The 18,702-nt window shown below is 39.5% G+C and overlaps 1 protein-coding gene across 1 annotated transcript; it reads right to left on the reverse strand.

Moving 5' to 3' along the window:
- Positions 1-3,967: 3,967 nt before the first annotated feature.
- On the reverse strand, positions 3,968-17,904 carry DDX47 (DEAD-box helicase 47). Its single transcript, XM_042470193.1, has 12 exons — positions 17,761-17,904; positions 15,277-15,370; positions 13,700-13,888; positions 11,490-11,561; positions 9,337-9,455; positions 8,583-8,654; positions 8,351-8,467; positions 8,077-8,223; positions 7,652-7,789; positions 6,037-6,107; positions 5,723-5,852; positions 3,968-4,625 (listed from the first exon to the last, which is right to left on the reverse strand). Exons 1-12 carry the CDS (start codon positions 17,821-17,823, stop codon positions 4,497-4,499), a joined length of 1,341 nt encoding a protein of 446 aa, XP_042326127.1. The 5' UTR covers positions 17,824-17,904; the 3' UTR covers positions 3,968-4,496.
- Between the last annotated feature and the right edge of the window lie 798 nt (positions 17,905-18,702).

Below are 18,702 nucleotides of genomic sequence, written 5' to 3' on the forward strand. Positions count from 1 at the left end.
TATTAATACACAATAGACCCTATTGGAATTCCATGGACTTTGCATTTCTGGATTTACCTGAGTATCAGAAATTTCTACAGAAAGTAAGCAAAACAAATGTGTATACTGTATTTGTACTAGCTGTGTACACTTTTTCTTCATCCCTTTCTCATTGTTCAAAGCATGGCAGAGAATAACTTAAAGCAAATGACAGAGTTGTGTGTTGGCCAAATCGCGAACCAGGAACTCTTTCCACTTCACATTCTCTTTTGGGCAGGCTTCCAGCATGAGTAGGGCAAAAAAAAAACACAAAAAACAAAAAACAAAAAACCACATACACACTATACAATTCCACACATGTTCCTTCCGTACTATGTCCCCTTCTCTCTCTCCTTGAAGAAAACCTTCTTATAAACTCAAACAACCGCTTCCCCAGCTTTGGTGGAGGAAAATTTCTATTAGCCTTGGGGAAGGGGAGCTTTTCCCCAAGCCAAGTGTCCATATGGGTGGTGATGAGATGACCAGGTAATACAAAAAGTTGATCTTCCCCTCACCATGCCGTATGACCATTTCTACCCCCATGCTAAAATTACTGTCAGGGGGGGGGGGGAACCACCACTGAAACCAATGAAAAGTGGCTTTTTCACCCAAGCCCAAGTGCTGTGCAGAAGTGGAGTTCAAAAGGAGATTGTGGCCAGGTTGTGGACAACTACTTCCCATACCTGGATTGCTCGTCAGACAATTCTTTCCCAAAAGTCCACAACCTTCAATCTTGCTTTTTAAAGAGTAACTTTTAAACTTTGATCTTCCATAAACATTGATGATTCATGAAGTTTGACTATAGCCGCTGTTCGTTTTCTTCTGTTAACTTAGGAACACCATTGAGGTCACCAACATCTATTTCTATCTTCTCCTAAAGACTTCCTGTTACCTGAAAGGTAGCAGTTCCTTGTAGCCTGGTTGGGGATCTCAGCCAGAAACTGATACATTTAATTCCACTTAAGTGGCTTCCGCTGAGTGTGGTGAAGCTATTTTTGCATATACCTATAAGACCCAAGGATTATGAGTGGTTCTACTGGAAAGTCTTGTATGCCATCTCATTCACCTCTGTTCTGTTTACATATGCATCATTCTTGGAGTCGTCATAATCAAATGTGGGAAATAGTTCTTGCCACTGAAACTGGGGGTAGGGAGGTGGTATTTTTAGCAGAAATGTGCATTACTTTTCCAGGTGGGGTCACTGTTAAGAATGTGGGTGTAACAACTACTTGGCTTTGCAATGCCTTTAGAAAAAATGAGATACATGTCAAGTCAGTCTGGGAGGAGGACATTTCATCGAAAGATAAAACAGAAAAGAGGGTGGAAGGCTTATCAACCCAGCCCACTGGTTAAAATACACAGAGATGGTTTTCTTTCACATGCTTTGCTCATCCAATATAAAATGCTTATTAATATTTTTTAAAAAACATTAATCACTTTTCAAAACTCACCCACTAGACCAGAATTCTTTCTCACAGGTATGTTAGTACTTGTGACAAGATCTGTACCTTTTGGGGCCAAATATGCTCAATGTTCTTCCAGTTCATTTATGTCCTATTTGTAGTTTAGCCATGAGTATTGATGCCTTCCTCCTACCAGTAAATACCCATTGCATGTTGTTTCAAGAATGGTACTGTGAAATAAGAGAGTGAACTTGTAGTAGTTTGAGAGATGAACTATGACTATGGAGACCAAGATTCATTCCCCACTTACCCATGGAAACCCACTGGGAAGTCACATTTTTTCAGCCTCAGAGGAATGCAAAGACCAACCCCCTCTGAATAAATCTTGCCAAGAAAACCACTTGATAGATTCACCTTAGGGTCACTATAAATTGGAAACTACTTGAAGTCACACAACAACACTGTCAAATTGAGGTGGTTCTCTAATCCATTCAATCGCCCACAACCAGCAATGCAAAGATGTCTTTTTCTGGCTTAATCAAGTTTCAGACTAGGACTGGAATGTGCAAACTGATTTTTTAAAAAAGAAATCATTAACCCAGAAGTTGCCACTGATTCTGACAGTTGAAAGGCAGAATAAAGCACTGAAAGACTGCTTAGGAATGTATCTTAAGGAGGCTGGCACTATCAAAAGGAGAGTGGAAAAGTCACCTTAGGTGGTCCACGTAAGGGACAGGGGGTGACAGCAAATACCAATGTGTATGTTTGTGTGACAGACCTCCTACATTCCTCACATTGGTCTGCTGTTCTCAGGTGCAATGTGGAATGCTACCCTGTTGCCAGTATTGAAGTAATAATCAATTGCCATCTGGCCAGCTCCTGTAAAAGGAATGTGTTAATAATCTTCCTAACTTTAGGCAGCAAAATATCTTGGGTCAATGCTCACAAGGGAATAGAGATGTTTTCTAGCCTCTGTAGCATCCATGGATTATTTGGAAAATGATATAATAGGTATCTATGCTTATGGTTGTTAGTAGTTTTGCAGTATTATTCCAGCCACAAACACTGAACTGAAAGCAAGTGTTTTTCATTCATCAAACACTAAAACATGAACATGAGATTTAAAAATAAGAAATACTTTGTACTGAATACTAGCCAGCATCACAACTACCTCAAGATCACTTTCTTGGTCAGTCATTGCCAGGTGAGAGCCCATCAGTGTATACCTGAAGTTGGAAATTTTTACTCCCAAGGTGTTTCACCTTACTTGTCTCTCTAATAAATGAGAACTGCTATTCATTCCTATAAAGTGGTATTTAACAGGACACTGTATGCACCTGTACTAGTTCTTGCTATGCATAGGCCCTCCCTTTCCATTTATGATGACAGGAGGGACTGCACTAATGGCAAAGATAAAAGCAGGTCCCTTAGTTTAAGAGTGCCAGAATATATTTCTGCAAAATCAGTCACAGTTCAAAGACCCACACTAAATGCCTGGTGACACAGGTTTACCTTTCATAGCTTTTCTTTAAACCAATTATATTCAAAGCAGATACACCTTAAATACCCAGGTAATCATTCCACTGAATGGAGAGTAAATTTAGTGAAACCAACTTAGCAATAGCAATAGCAACAGCATTTTGCATTTCTATACCACTTCATAAGGAACTAAGCACTCTCTAAGCAGTTTCCAACTTGTAAGCCAGTTACCTCCAACAAGCTGGGTACTCATTTTACTGAGCTACGAAAGGATGGAAGGTTGAGTCAACCTGAAGCCCTCTGGGATTGAACTCACAATGTTGTGGCTGCAGTACTGGCATTTAACCAGTTCCACCAGGGCTCCTTAGCATTCAGGTACTTACTGTAAATGAATCAAAAAAGAAAGTAACATCATAGGTCAGTATGAGTGAGCGAGTGCTAGACTAGGACTTCAAGAGATGAGAATTACCTACTCTACTATGAACCCCAAATGAGTGGTTTTGGGCTTGCTACACTCCCTCAGCCTTAGAGAAAGACAATGGCAAGCCTCCCTTAAATAAATCTTGACAAGAAAACCGTATGAGTTACCATCAATCAGAGTTGATTTGAAGGCCATAACATCAAAGTGAAAAAGGAGACACTATCACTCTTTAATCTAAACTCTGCCAGTGCAACAGGCATGTACCTAATTGTGCCTAATACAAGTATTGGTCAATGCTGAATTTTGAAATTATTCTTATGAACCAACCAGTACAGCCTATTTAGTTTGTGAAGAAACAAGTCAGCAGAAAACAATCAATTCTGACAAAGATCTTGTCCGAATAAACACTGCCTCTTAGTGTTTGTTCCCAGGCACTGCTGCCTCAGGACTGAGGTAATGAAAAAGGAAAAGCCATGTAAACATTACTCTAAACACAGAACCAAGTATACAGCAAGTCCCCTCGCTCTGTTTTGTTTTGGGTTTTTTATATGTAAAAGGCTGTGTGAGGTTATTAGGTTATTAAAATGAATTGAGAACAAGCTCATGCAACAAGTAAATGACACAAAAATGGACAGACAAGTATAGCTTTAGTATAAACTTTTTAAATTTTTTGCCTCCTAGTTAAGAAGTACCCCCCTTTTTAAAAAGTCAATGAAGCCACTATCAAGTTCCTTACTAATGTTATCTTTGAATTAGCATCATGTGCTGCTTTTATTTTTGCCAGTTCTCGTTTTGCAAGAATTAAGGTTTGCAGAATTCTCTCTTCATCAAGTAGTGGAAGTAGGTTGAAAACGTTCTATCATTTCTTGAATTCCACTGCAAAAGATATGAAATTTGCTCTTCCCTGCTACCTTCTGGTAGGCAGCAAAACTGCATGCTGTAGAAGTAAGGAATTTGCAGGATTAGCACAGAATGTTGGAATAGCAATAAAATTGCTTTCTAGTTCACACTTAGGAGACTGGACTGTTGCATTTGTAAAGGTGCTGCTGGGGCAAGAAACATCTTCTTTGAGCAAGTACTAAAAGGTCAATCTGATATTGGCGATGAACTGATGACTCCCAGAATCTCAGTCACTTAAATAACATAGGCAGATAAAGTCTGGTGTAATTCATTTCTCAAGGTTTCCTTTTCTTCTTTTTCCCACCAGCAACTTTGTTCCTGACACCCATTGCTCCTTCTGCATCATCAGGTTCATTAGCCTCTTCTCGGGAACGCTTCTTCTTCTCCCCCTTTTGCTGTAACTCCTGCAAAGATATTGGGAGAATAATTTTGTGAGCTTTCTGAAAATATGCACATAAGTGAAAATATATACATTTTCAGCATGACAGGTGGATATTTGGTGGACGGAAGTATACTCAGTTCCAGAATTACCATTTGTGTAGGATTGATGCCACTCTCAAAAGCTGCTCTGATACTATTTTTCTTCAATATTTTCCCAGACAATAGCAATCCCAGTCAATCAGGGAACATAGGACACGGTCTTATACTGAATCTATCCCTATGGCCTATCTATCCCAGTATTAACAGCAGCTTTCTAAGTTTCAGACAGCACTCTTTCTTTTCTTTCTCTTCTTTATATTTTCCCGCCTCTCCTGAAGGATCGAGGCAGGATTACAGTCGGTATCACTTCAACAATACATAGTAAATTCTAATACAATTATTTAAAATCAACTTATAAAATCTTAACCCTAACTAGAGATCTCTGTTGGTCTCCCACCCAAATACTAACTAAGTCTGACACCACTAAGCAGATCTGCCACTCCTAACCCTAACTAGAGATCACTGTTAGTCTCCCACACAAATATTGACCAGGTCTGACACATTTGAGATACATCTGAAGTGTCACCATACACATAGCTAGCATGATGCTGTATGCAATGCAAACAGATTTGCCTCTATTACAATCAAAAGATATTAATTCCTGTACAAAGCCCTCTGCCACAAAGGATACTGTTTTCACAAAGAAAATAAAAGCCAGTTTTAAGCCTATTGCAATTCTGGCTCAGACATGTCTTAAGCATCCCTGTTTATAGTCAACAGTCCACATGCTTAAGACATGTCTGAGCAAGAATTGCAATGGGCTTAAAATTGGCTTTTGTATGTGTGTGTGAAAACAGTATCCTTTGTGACTGAGGGCTTTGTACAGCTAAGGCTGATGGGAGTTGCACTCCAACACTTGGAGAGCAACCTGTCCTAAGAACAATGGCCTTGGCATGAAATTTGACTGCACTGATTCTGGGTAGATGCTAATAAAGCAATCACATCCTTGGGCTATGAGGCTAAATCTGCCTGCTGCACACTGGCATGCACCCTGACCCACAAAAATAACAGCACACTTTACCATGCGAGCAAATCTCTGTGCTTCAGCCACACGCTCTGTCAGCATCATGACTTCTTCCTCTTGTGTGGGAAAAGCAGGCAGCTTCTTGCCAATCAGGTGCTCAATACGCTGGAAGAGTTCAACATCATACCTGGAGGAAATTAGTAGAAATATGTCATTTACAGTTCAGGTAGTTCCTCTGAACTACTGTCCCACAAATGCCTTAGCATCTTGTCCCCATCTGAGATTCCCTATAAAGTTCTCCCACTCCAGAACTTCAAGAGGTTGCAGGGACATTGCTGAAAGCTCAGTGGAAATTGCAGAGCTCTACTTACTGTGTGACAAAAGTGATTGATTTGCCAGAGCGTCCAGCCCGAGCTGTTCGTCCCACCCGATGAATGTAATCCTGAAAGGAACCCACAGCAAGTCACAAAACAGAGGCCAAAGCAAAGCACAATAAAACCAGCACCACCTGGGCAAAACACAGATAGGACAGCACAATGCTTGTTCAAGGTTCCTCGTCCTGGATATTTGCTCATTATGTTTCAACTGTGCAGCCACACATTCCAAGGCACATAAACAACTGCCTCCCTCATAATATCCCAATGCCCACATGACACATTTTAAAAGAAACAGCAGCATGGATTCCCTTATCTGAGTCCCTCCAAAGATTTTTGAGAGGTTAGTGGCTGTTTAAATCATTTGGCTTTTCATAGATATAGGCTATGTACTGTGAAGACAACTCTTTCATCTTCAATCAACAATAAACAGTCACTTAAGGCAGATTTTCTTTCATCTTCTAGCTATTAGATCTTGACAGAGTGATCTGTTAAAATCAACAGTACAATACATGTTCTCATCCGTTCTTATATAAATAGTGTGTGTGCATTTATACAAGCATACATTTACAGCATTTAGTTTTAGAAAAGCATAGTTCTAGGCTTATGAATGCACAGAATGCACACTGTAGGATCTGCTACAAATTCAGAAAGCAAAAAACAATTCAAAATCTTTTAATTTTCCCCAATATTTTAAATATTTTTATAATTTGAAATTATATATACATATATATCATAAGAATGCTTCCCAAACAGCTTCCCAGATAGTTCACAAGCCATATTAAAGCCACCATACGCTATACCCATTAAACAAATCTTATAAACTAACATCATGAAAGGAAAACATATTAAGATCAGTTAGTGACCAGATTTAAAAACAATTAATCAATTAAGATAAAAATCTCAAGAACTGTCTCCACATTATTTTTGAAAGTAGGTAAAGGAGGGAGACACCAGCATAATGTAGTGGATTGACTCTTGGACTAGGACTCCAGGAGACCAGGGTTCAAATCCCTGCTCAGCCATGGAAAACTGCTGGGTGACCTTGGAGAAGTCACATTCTTTCAGTCTCACAGGAGGGAAATGTGAAACTGCCTCTGGATAAATCTTGCCAAGAAAACTGCTAGGATAGGATCACTATAAATCAGAGTCAACTTGAAGGTGTATAACAACAAAGGAAGGAGACAAGTAGAACTCTCTGGACACAACATTCCACTAAGTGCACCTCAAGCACAACAAGCAAAAATAATATACACTGCGGCCCAACCTGAAAATCAAACAGAAAAGACAAATGCAGGCAGCACTCCCAAACTGTAAGAGCTGAAGACTCATCTAATCACTATCACTCCTGCTTTATCTGAATTAACTACTCCTGTAATTTTCACCTTTCCAACCCAGCTTATTGCTAGCATATGCATTACCTTTCTCAGCTTTAAAGCATTCTGTGAGGGCTCACGGGGGGGGGGGGGGGCCTAGTTCCCTCAACTGTAAGGAATTTTTGTACCTCTTGGTTCTATTTTTTTCAATGGCTTCCATCCTTTCTTGTTAACTCCCAACATCTAAAACTATAGGCATCAAATTCTTAATTTATCAGCATGACTTCATAACTTACCTTGGAATGGGTAGGAATGTCAAAGTTTATCACAACATCCACATGGGGAATGTCTAGGCCTCTGCTAGCAACATCTGTTGCCAAGAGAATGGACCGTGCTTTGGCTTTGAACTTATTCAGTGACCCTAATCGCTTATTCTGGGAGGAAAAGAAAATACATGTTAACATACTGTTATGAATTGTTAACCTGACAAAGCGGAAATGAGTGAAAATTTTGTGATTTATTAATGGCTACATGTTACCATTCTACACACAATACAGTTTGTGGAAATGTTGCTCAAAGGAAAAGCAAATTGGATACAAGATATAGTTGTAGTTAAAATATGATCAGTGGCCATAGTGGCTGATGGATTCTGGGAATTATAGTTCCAAAGGCAACTTTTCCAAGCTTGGGTACGGTATACCAAAAATTTCCTTGAATGTACCTGGCTCATCTGTCCATGGAGAGGGATGGCCGTGAAGCCCAGATTGCGAAGCAGTAGAGCCGTCCGCTGAGTATTGTTGCATGTGCTGCAGAATATCATGAAAGAGTTCCCAGCAAGTTCATTAAGGATATAGACAAGATAACTGTCCTAGGAATTAGAAAATGCATTTTAGCCCACAAATAATATGAATGAAGGGGAACAAACTGAGAAAGGACCCAAAAGATTCAGAGGAAATCTGAGTGGAGTATGAAACAAGGTGAAGGAAATTATTTACCTTGAACTTGGAAGGGATAAAAATATAGTACTGCTGAAGCTTTTCAACTGTCTGGTATTTAGATGAAACTGCACATTTAACAGGGTCCTTGAGAGCAGCCCGCTGGAGTTTTTGCACCTGAGAACAGATCAAATTGAGATTTTAAGGCACCGATATTGCCCTGAGGTCAAAAGTAATTCTGCCAAGTCCCTTCTCTCTCTGAATTACTACAAAATTCCAACCTCTCACACACCTTTTTAGTCATTGTAGCAGAAAAGAGAAATGTCTTCCTGTCTCTGGGAATCACTTTCAGTATCTTGTCTACCTGTGAAGAGAAATAGAAAGTGAAATACAAAAGAACAGAAAGATTTGTACACAGGCATATACGCCAAGCATCCCTTTAACTGTCCATCTTGAGAGCAGCAACAGCACATAGGCAGAAGGCCAAAAAGCTTCACATTAGACTTCCACTTCCAGAAGCCTCCTGCCATCATAGCCAAAGTGAAAACTCTAGTCCAAAAAGGAATGTTTCTAAGCTCAGAGCACAAGCAGTCTCTTTAAGTCAAGTTATTCCACTGCTATACCAGAAAGAGTAGTGGGATGGTTCAGAGAGTAGCTGTGTCAATATGGGGAGAAAGAACCCCAGTGACCTCAGATAGGAATCTTGCTACCTGTGCTACAGTAAAATTGACCCTGAAAGGCAAAAATACCCTATGCCAGTGCAAATCAAAAAGGCACTGAACAGATGCTGGCCCATGAGCCACTGGCTGTTGATCCCCAGCAAGTTTCAGGGAAAGAAAGACACAACTGCAATCAATGAGCACAAATATGGTGTGAGTTCCTGGCATACTCCAAAAAACTAATTTCTAATATGCCACATCAGAGAAGCAATACCACATATGGCCATGCCACATTAGTAAATATGAGAGAACCATACTGAGGAAAAGCACCATCTCCTTGGAATTCCAAAGGCCTATTTTAAAATGGACAGGACTAGCAGACCTCACCTCTGTTTCAAAGTCCATATTGAGAATCCGGTCAGCTTCATCCATCACCAGGTACTTCAGAGCTCTCAAATTAAAACCCTTTGTGTTCTCAAGGTGGTCAATAAGACGACCAGGAGTAGCTACCAACAGAAGAGGATGGAGAAAAGAGAGTAGTCAATAACAGAGATAACTTAAACCTTTGCCCAATACAGCATATAAAAAAAAAGATGTTTCTGTGGCCCTCTAGATGTTGTTGGATTACAACTCACCTGGCCAGTATGCCTAATGGTGAAAGGCTGTGTAAGCTGTGCATCAACTATGTCTGGAGGGCCACTGATCGTCCATCCATGAGAACACTAAGTACAGCACATGTCTTGCACCTTCCATTTACTCCAGTTAGCTAGATCTCCCAATCCTGATGTAAGCCCACCAGGAGTTGCCCTAGCCCTATGACTTTAAATTTAAAAGACAACAACAATTATATTGTGAAGAGATGAGTTTGATAAGTCTGAGTAAAACTAGCTAATCAGAGCTTGTGGAATTCTGGGGAGGCCTATGGGGAAAAGAATATTAAAATGTCAGATAGGACCAGTTAAGATTTAGAGGTAAAGGCATGGATTATAACTTGAGAGGGACTATTAGAGATAGGGACAGTTAGAAATAATGAAATGGTTTGAGGAGGAATGAATGAGATTAAAGTAGAGACCTAATTTTGATGGATACTTAAAATGTTGAAAGAGTTCAGAGGAAAATGTCACTGTTTCAATTAAAGTGTTATATTGCAGAGTGTGTGTGGTGCCAGAGTAAAGCTAGACCTTTAATTTACCTGTTATACAATAAATAATTAATGTTTTATTTCCTTCATCTTTTGTTTGGATATATATTTTATTTAAGAATTAATGAGGGAAATTGGCCACACTTTACCAAATTTAACCCAACAATAAACACATCTATTTTTCCAGTATAGTGGTCATCTTGGGGCCTACGTATCAGATCCAGGGAGGGGTCTTAACAGTAAAAGCACAAGGTGAGTGATAAGAGCCCAAGGGCTAGGACTGCAGTGTCAACCTGGAGAGGGAATCTGTCACAGCTATTTTCTCACCAACAGCTTGGATTGCTTAAGGCCTCCATCTTTATTTTCATGAATACCTCTGGTCTGTATGTGTGGCTCAGATGCATTCTTGATGAACAAAGATGGCAGGTGGCTGCCAGCACAGAGAAAGAAGAGAGGAAGCAAAAAGGACCCCTGCCATTTCTGCCATTGGGGAGTGGGGGGCAGGGAAAACAGAGAAACTAGGGAGAGCATTGAAGCAGCTAAGAGCAGCAGTAAATCAGTAAGGGAAGGAGAGAGCAACAGGAAGTTAAAAACGAGAATGTGATGACTCTGGGGGAGATGATTTTACACAGATCCCAAAAGACACTATGAACTTCCTGTGTGCTTGCAGACAGGAAGATTGTATGCATGGAAAAAGGAAATGCATATAAAGGTGTCAGCATGGTGTAAAAACAAGAATCCCAGAGATAAGGGTCTAAATCCCTGCTCATCCATGGTAGCTCATTTGGTGACCTTGGGCAAATCATGCTCCCTTAGTCTAAGAAGGAAGCAATGGTAACCTCCTTGCAATAGCTTGCCAACAAAACCCTTTGGTAAAGTCACCATTAGTTATAGTTGACTTTAAGGTGTATAATAAGAACAATGCAATATCAATACATGGCACATACACAGGACATAAGACAAAGAAAGGTATCAATGTGTGAAAGACTGTGCATGCAGTAGGAGGATGGCTCCAGTGCACAGCTTGTAAACATCATATTTGCCTTCTGTGATATAGGTTTCTGTTAATGGGAAAAATGGATTCAAATGAATTTTGTGTGTGTTGAGGTTTGAGATCCCACTTCATTCAATCCCCTGCATTCAAGTCTTTGGAGCACATTACATGTCCTCCGTGATACATGCCATCCACTGCAACCAAGTGGTGATGCCCAGGATAACCAGGATAAATTCCCAAATGGACCCAAGGACCCACAAGGACCAGGGAGCCCAGAATGTTTAGTTAATTATCTGTTTAGTCAATAATTTCTCCAAGCATTCATTCTCTTTCATATAGATTCTTAAAGTCTTATTAGTAATTTCAGTCTGTCAGTCACTCTACTGCACTCATTTGGTTTCTTACCAATGATTACATGTGGCTTCTTAGCTAAGGCCAGAGACTGAGCCATCATGTCAATTCCTCCAACGATTACAGCTTAGGAAAAAAAAGAAGAATTAAATCAGATTCATTGAAATTCAGTTTTATTAACCACCAAACCTACCCTCAACATCTGCTTCAGCACAGCCCCCTGCAGCCAGTAGAAAGTAAAGGCCATTCCATTCATTGGTGTTCATTAATTCCATCCCAAGTCCAAGTCTACATGTAAGTATTCATACTTACTTTTTAAGCACCACACACAGGTGCAATCTAATATTTATCACTGTTTGGGAATTGTTTTACGACACCTAGATGTCAAGAAACATTCCATTAAATGAGCTGGTCCTGTGGTGCAAGCTTCAAACAAACATTATGGAAAACCAGAGCATGGAAATGTTATCTTTGGCCTAAAGCTGTCAGAATCCCCCAGCTAGCATGGCCAATGCCCAGGCTGGGGGTTGTGGATTTGTAATCCCAAAAAGTAATTTCTCTAAACTTTGAAAAGAATTACCCAATGTTAACGTCAAACAGCTACTTTTAGTAGAACTTTGTGTATTAATCACATGAAGTGGCATGATGTATTATTATTATTATTTATATCCCACCTTTCTCCCAGGACTGGGATTCAGGGCAGCTTGCAACATTAAAAAAACACCATACAGTTAAAAACATACAAAAATAGTACATTAAAATAGGATTAAATTACTGCAATAACAGAAACAAATTCAATACTAAAATATCAAATACTTTAAAGAAGATAAAAATGTTTAAAATACATTAAAACAATATAGTACCCCAGGCCATTCTTTAAGAGCATTCTGTTTTGAATGCCTGTCTGAAGAGGAAGGTTTTCACCTGTCGGCAGAAGGCCATCAAAGAAGGGGCCATTCTGGTCTCCCTAGGCAGGGAGTTCCAGAATCTTGGAGCAGCCACGAAAAAGGCCCTCTCACGTGTCCCCACTAACTGTGTGTGTGATAGTGGTGGGATGGAGAGAAGGGCCTCCCCTACGGTTCTCAGAGCCCAGGGCGGCCCAGGGAGATAAGGTCTGCCAACTGGCCAGGACCTGAGCCATATAGAGTGCCATCCAGAACCTCCCATTGCCATGAATCCTAAGGGAGGCTGCAAAACATTAAGAATTCATCCCAGATAAACAATGAATCTGATGTTTTAAAAAAAGTTTCCAAATAAATCAAACAGGAGGAAAATGATGCAAAACTGTAAACATATAACTGCAGGGACAAATCTGGAGAGGGAGCAGCAGTTGTGAGAGTGAGTCTCATCTCCTTGAAATCTTTCTCTTCTTTTCTGTTTTTGAAGGAAGTTATCCAATTTCCACTTTCACAAAGTGAGACTAACCTTGTTTTCAACAACATTCCAAGTAGTCCAAGATAAGCAGGAATTTAATGAAAGTAAGCAGGCAGATGGAAGACAGGACAGATAACTGTAACCCACCTGTACTAGCCCACCCGGCTTATATGCCAGTTGCAAAAAGCCTTTTTTTTTTCTGTGAAGAGCACAGAAATTAGATGGTAAGCCTTAGGACAGGGGTTGTCCTGCTACTTCTTTTTGTAAGCCATTCTGGAAGATTTTGGGACTAAGCAGCAGAGTGAAAATAAATGCTACAAATCAATCAGTTGATGGCATCTGCTTCAATGCTGACTGCAGGTAACAATGCTTCTTTGCAGCCAACATTAAAACCAAAGTTGATAGCATCAGCAGGATAGTAAAAGTAAAAATGTTACATAGGCTAATAATGTCTGTGAGCTTATTGCCATACTTTGCACCTAGAGTACAAAGACATTTCATGAAGATAAAGATACACACACACACACACACACACAGAGAGAGAGAGAGAGAGAAAGAGAGAGTGGTTTTTTTTGTATTTGCTGGGGTTTTGTTCCAAGACACCCCATGGATACCAAAAATCCATGGATGCTCAAGTCTCATTAAATACAACAGCATAGTAAAATTATGTCCCTTATAAAAAAGGGCAATATCAAGGTTTGCTTTTTAGAATTTATATTTTTATAAATTACTTTCAAACCATGGATGGCTGAATCCATGGATATAGAATCTGTGGATACGAAGGGTCAACTGTATAATAAAAAACGTGCTATTGCTCCATCTCCTTTATGCCTCTTACAAAACTCAGTCTATTTCCCGCTCATCTGAAGCCTCATAGCAAGGCCACTCACCAGTCTGAACACCAATGGAAGATCCAAGAGCCTCAAACTGCTCTGAGATTTGGAAGGCTAACTCCCGGGTGGGTGTTAGTACCAAAGCAAAGAAGCGCTGAGGAGTCTCTAAGAGTGCCTGAAGGATTGGCAAAGCAAATGCCCCTGTTTTTCCAGATCCTGTCTCTGCTAAGCCAATGATGTCCCGGCCTACAAGAAAAGAACTGGGTTAACATTCAGAGTGAAAGGAAAACAGTACAAATACAATGATGCAGAACACTGAAAAAGAATTCTCAAAAGCACCTTCAGAGGATCTACACCACAATAAACCGATTCTGCAAATTCAAAAGCGAGTTTTAACCCACATTCAGGAGGACCCCCCATTGGCAGCACCAGACCAGACCTCCTGATGAAAATGGAAATGAACAGAAGTTGACTTCTAGCCACCCTAGGTCTGTACACCTTTGTTTTGAAGATGATATTTCCTGGAGCTTACAGGAGCATGAGTAAGTTAAAGTTAATAATAATGTAATGTTATTGATAGTTTAATACCATGTTAATGTTTTGGACAATTTGTATGTTTTAAATATATTGAATTTGTTTTAATTTTTAAGTCATCTTAAATCCCAGTTTGGGAGAAGATGCAGGATAAGAACAGTAGTCTTCCTTCTTTCATGCTTTTAAAAACTGGTTATGGTAGAAAAAAAGGCTCCAGGGGCTGCAAAAATATGCTGGTTATCTCTGATTTAGTGTAAGAATACAAACAGAACACTATTTTCTCCAATACTTCCACTTCCACTTAATACTAGAAATATAATGTCCTGTGCAGACTTTCAAAACAATGTGAAGGGAAAGTGGCCACAGGTTCACTGCCCCAGACCCTCCACCATATTTTTCACAGAGCCCTATACCACTTTCATGCACTAGAAGACAAAAGTTTGCAGTGGGGTCTACATGAGTTTAGCAGGATTTTTGTCCTCCACTGCATGGAGCCCAACAACAGAGATATGGTGGAAAGGTGAGGCAGTGAGCATGTCTCCCATTATCCTTTCCTCATATCACAGTAGAGCAGAACAACTGAACACAGAAGAAGGGAATTCAGGCCAGGGAGGTCTCAGAAGTCCAGATCGTCCTCTAGAATGGGTGCAATCAATGATATTTGTCTGGAGAATAAAGTGTGCCCTACTAGGAGTATAGGCAGGAAAAAGACTGACTTTTCAGAGTTTGCTCCATCCACACAGGGCCAGGAAGGTCTTTATTTTTTCCTGCATAAGGAGCAAAGAGGAGAAGCAACCCATTCTAGAGGATGTTCCAACCTTCTCTACTGGGAAATTAATGTTTTCCATATAACAGGGAGAGCCTGAACTGAGCCCAGACCACTCTTGAAAGAAAGGCTGCCCTTTCTAATATATTAGTAAAACAAAAGCTTGCTTGTACAACTCTATGAAGTCACACTTTCCTTGTACAACTCTAAGAAATCATATCTTCCCTTCTGAGCAAAATTCATCCCCTTAGTTCAAGATGAGGTGAAATTTTTACTTACTCACTGAAAAGAGCTGCAAAAGTCTGTAGAAAAAAAGACTGTGAACTGATCTCACCTTGGAGTGCAAGTGGAACAGCCTCCACTTGGATCTTTGTTGGTGTCTTCCATCCCAACTGATCACAGGCTTCACACAGCACATCTGTTACTCCCTGTGAATTCAAACAGAAAACAAACACTTAGGAAGGTGTTTAAAGTAGTCATAATTCAATATGGCCTTTAATAATAGTTACCCTGTATTGGAAAATTTAGTGACTTAAAACTATGATGCATTTTTAAATGCATTATCTGCTTCATTAGAAGCCAGAATATGTAAATGGTACAAGTTAGTTTGGTTTTTTTTTAAAAAAAAAATATGCTGGCTATTTTCTGTAATATATTAAATGTAATGGTTTGGTTTGGTTTTTTAAAAGGGAGGACACTATGTGGATACACAATGTAACATGAAACTGGTTGGTGTGAGTTTACATCTCTATACACTCTTCCCTCCATATTTGCAGCTTTGACTTTTGTGAATTTGATTATTCATGAATTTTATTAATATGTTCTCTCTAGGAATATCTAAGTCCTCCAGCACAAAGTCAAAGTCGTACTGAAGGACCTAAGGATTCCTAGAGAGAACACTCCACTAGGCATTTGTAGCTCCTCAGGTGCAATTCTATGGTCAATGTCTGACAGATGTTAACCACAGAGTTGCACTGGAGGACATAGAGATTTCTAGAGAGGTGTTCACTCAGGAAAAACATATTTTTGTTATTTGCAGTTTTTCCACATTCATAGGATTCCTGTGCCCCTAACCCCAGCGAATGTGGAAGGACAAGTGTACATGTTATATGAATTCTCTGCTTTCAATAGATTCTATTGATTCATTATCTCTCTTTTTCCAGGAAGACCAGAATGGTCCCCTCCTTGTTCTCCTTCCTCCGGCAGGCTAAGACCTTTTTGTTCAGACAGGCTTTTAAAACAAAGTTTTAAAAGAATGCATCTGAGGAAGTAGACTTTGGTCTATGAAAACTCATGCTGCCAACTGCTTTCTTTCATTCAGCCTCAGAGGTGCTGCAAGATCTCTCTACATACCGATTCTACAGACTAACACAGCTATATCTTTGAATCCTTCCATTTTAATCGTCACTTTTTTGGAAGTTTTTAATTGTACTGTGCCTTTAAACTTTAAGCCACTTTCGGTCCCAATTTTTTTGTGGGGGTGGGAGAGGAAAGCAGGATAAAAAATAAATACAATAAACATGGTACTACTAATAACAAGTTTCTCGACAAGTTTCCTCAGAGGGGGTTCACCTTTGCCTTTGTCATCCCCTGAGCTGAGAGAGTGTGACTTTGAACATATTTTAATTTATAACTGTTTTAATTCTTAAAATTGTTTAATCGTTTTTTTAATTATATATATATTTCTTTTGAGTATTTATATCCCGCTTTTCAGCCACAAAGGCTCTCAGAGCGGCTTATAATTTATTTATTTTTAATTAGACAGTTCCCTGCCCTTACAATACTTTAACATTGTTGTATTGTTTTTAAATTGTATTTAAATTTTATACTTATAAATAATTGTTTTATACTTGTTGCTCGCCGCCTTGAGTCCCTGTATTGGGAGAAAATGTGGGATATAATAATAATAATAATAATAATAATAATAATAATAGTTTATTTATGCTCCACCTCTCCCTACAGATCAAGGAGGGTTACAATAACAGACAAATGTCAATAAAATACATAGTGCATATAAAAAACAAAAATTAAATAATCCCCTGTCCCTAAGCCCCTCCCTACCTTAAAACAAGAACAAAACAAATCAACAACAATGTAAAGAGTTAAAATTAGTTAAAATGGCAAGACTATCAAAACTAGCAAACTAGAGGCGAGACAATAAAATATTATAAAATATTATAAATAAATATTTTATTTATAAGAAAATAATAATAACAACAACAGCAAGGTCACCCAATGAGTTTTTATGCTCCAGATTCGAAACCTGGTCTCCAGCGTTGCAGTGCAAGGCTCAAACCATTAATATTATTATTATTTATTATTATTATTTATTATTATTATTATTATTATTATTACCCCTCCTGTCCATTGAGACTGAGTCGGCTTACAACACTAAAATATAAATACAACACAATAAAACCTCCCACAAACCTCCCACCCATTCATCCACCATAAACACAAAATTAATAACAGTAACTATATTATACTAAACAAGAATACTAAATACTAAATAATAAATAAATAATACTAAACAATACAATTAAAATTGTTAAAACAAAGCAAACAGGGCAGTCAGTGGGAGGCAACTGAGTCTTTAATCTGGGATGGCCTGATTGCCCCATATTACACTCCCCCTTGAAAAGGGGAATCCTCCCCAAAGGCAACCTGTAATTAATGGAGCAGAGAGTGCACGTGTGGACTCAAAGACACGTGTCAGCCACACTCTGAAACCCTTTATATGAGGACAAAGGAGACAAATGGCGAAGAGGGGAGAAAAACACCAACGGGGGCTAAAGGGAAGAAGCAGCAACTCTCTTACCAGCTCTTTAAAGGCTTTCACAGTCCCAGTGTCCGCTTCCTCCTGGTCCATGCCCGCCGCCATCTTGTGCTTCACCAGAATTTCGCAAGGCACGCTGGGAGTCGTAGTTCCAAGCCTTCCCTCTGTCTCTTTCCCCTCAGAATACACACAGAGCTAGAAAAGTCATATAGGCCTAAAACACACTACAAAAACAATCCAGTTTGACACTTCTTTAACTGCTCTGGCTCAAACTGGATTATTTCTGTGTGTTTTGGACCAGAATTTTATTTTATTTTTATTTTATTTTTTGTCCTCCATATTAACTCCATAATGATTAATGAGTAATGAATAAGAGTGGTCCGAAGCACACTGCAGATATAATCCAGTTTGAGACTGCTTTAGCTGTCCTGGCTCAGTGCTAGGGAATCCTGGGAATTGTAGTTTGTTGTGGTACCAGAGCTCTCTCTGACAGAGAAGGCTAAATGTCTCACAACACCACACTTCCCCCAGGATTCCCTAGCATTGAACCAAGGCAGTTAAAGGGGTCTCAAATTGGATTATTACTGCAGTGTGTTTTGGACCAGAATTTTAGATTTGTTTGTCCTATATAATATATTCACTCAATAATGAATAATGAATAATGAATAAGAGTCTGGTTCAAGACACACTGCAGAAATAATCCAGTTTGAAACCGCTTTAACTGCCCTGGCTCAATGCTAGGGAATCCTGGGAATTGTACTTTGTTGTGATACCAGAGCTCTCTCTGACAGAGAAGGCTAAACGTCTCACAAAACTACACTTCCCCCAGGATTCCCTAGCATTGTGCCAAGGCAGTTAAAGCAGTCTCAAACTGGATTATTTTTGCAGTGTGTTTTGGACCATAACCCACCCCCCCATGCTCTCCTGCTCCTAGCAAAAAAGGAACTTTAGAAGTATCCATCCTATCCTCCTGTCTGCAGCAAA

Source organism: Sceloporus undulatus, chromosome 5 (assembly GCF_019175285.1).
Source record: "Sceloporus undulatus isolate JIND9_A2432 ecotype Alabama chromosome 5, SceUnd_v1.1, whole genome shotgun sequence".
Lineage (NCBI taxonomy): Eukaryota > Metazoa > Chordata > Lepidosauria > Squamata > Phrynosomatidae > Sceloporus > Sceloporus undulatus.

What these genes read in the sequence shown, in the direction of transcription:
- DDX47 (XM_042470193.1), bottom strand. Translation starts at nt 17,823, where the DNA reads ATGGCGGCGGGCATGGACCAGGAGGAAGCGGACACTGGGACTGTGAAA. An exon ending in TCCATGGACAGATGAGCCAG is followed by an intron (nt 7,790 to 8,076) that starts GTACATTCAAGG and finishes TTTTCCTCCCAG; the next exon opens with AATAAGCGATTAGGGTCACT. An exon ending in ACATTCCTACCCATTCCAAG is followed by an intron (nt 6,108 to 7,651) that starts GTAAGTTATGAA and finishes GGTTCCTTTCAG; the next exon opens with GATTACATTCATCGGGTGGG.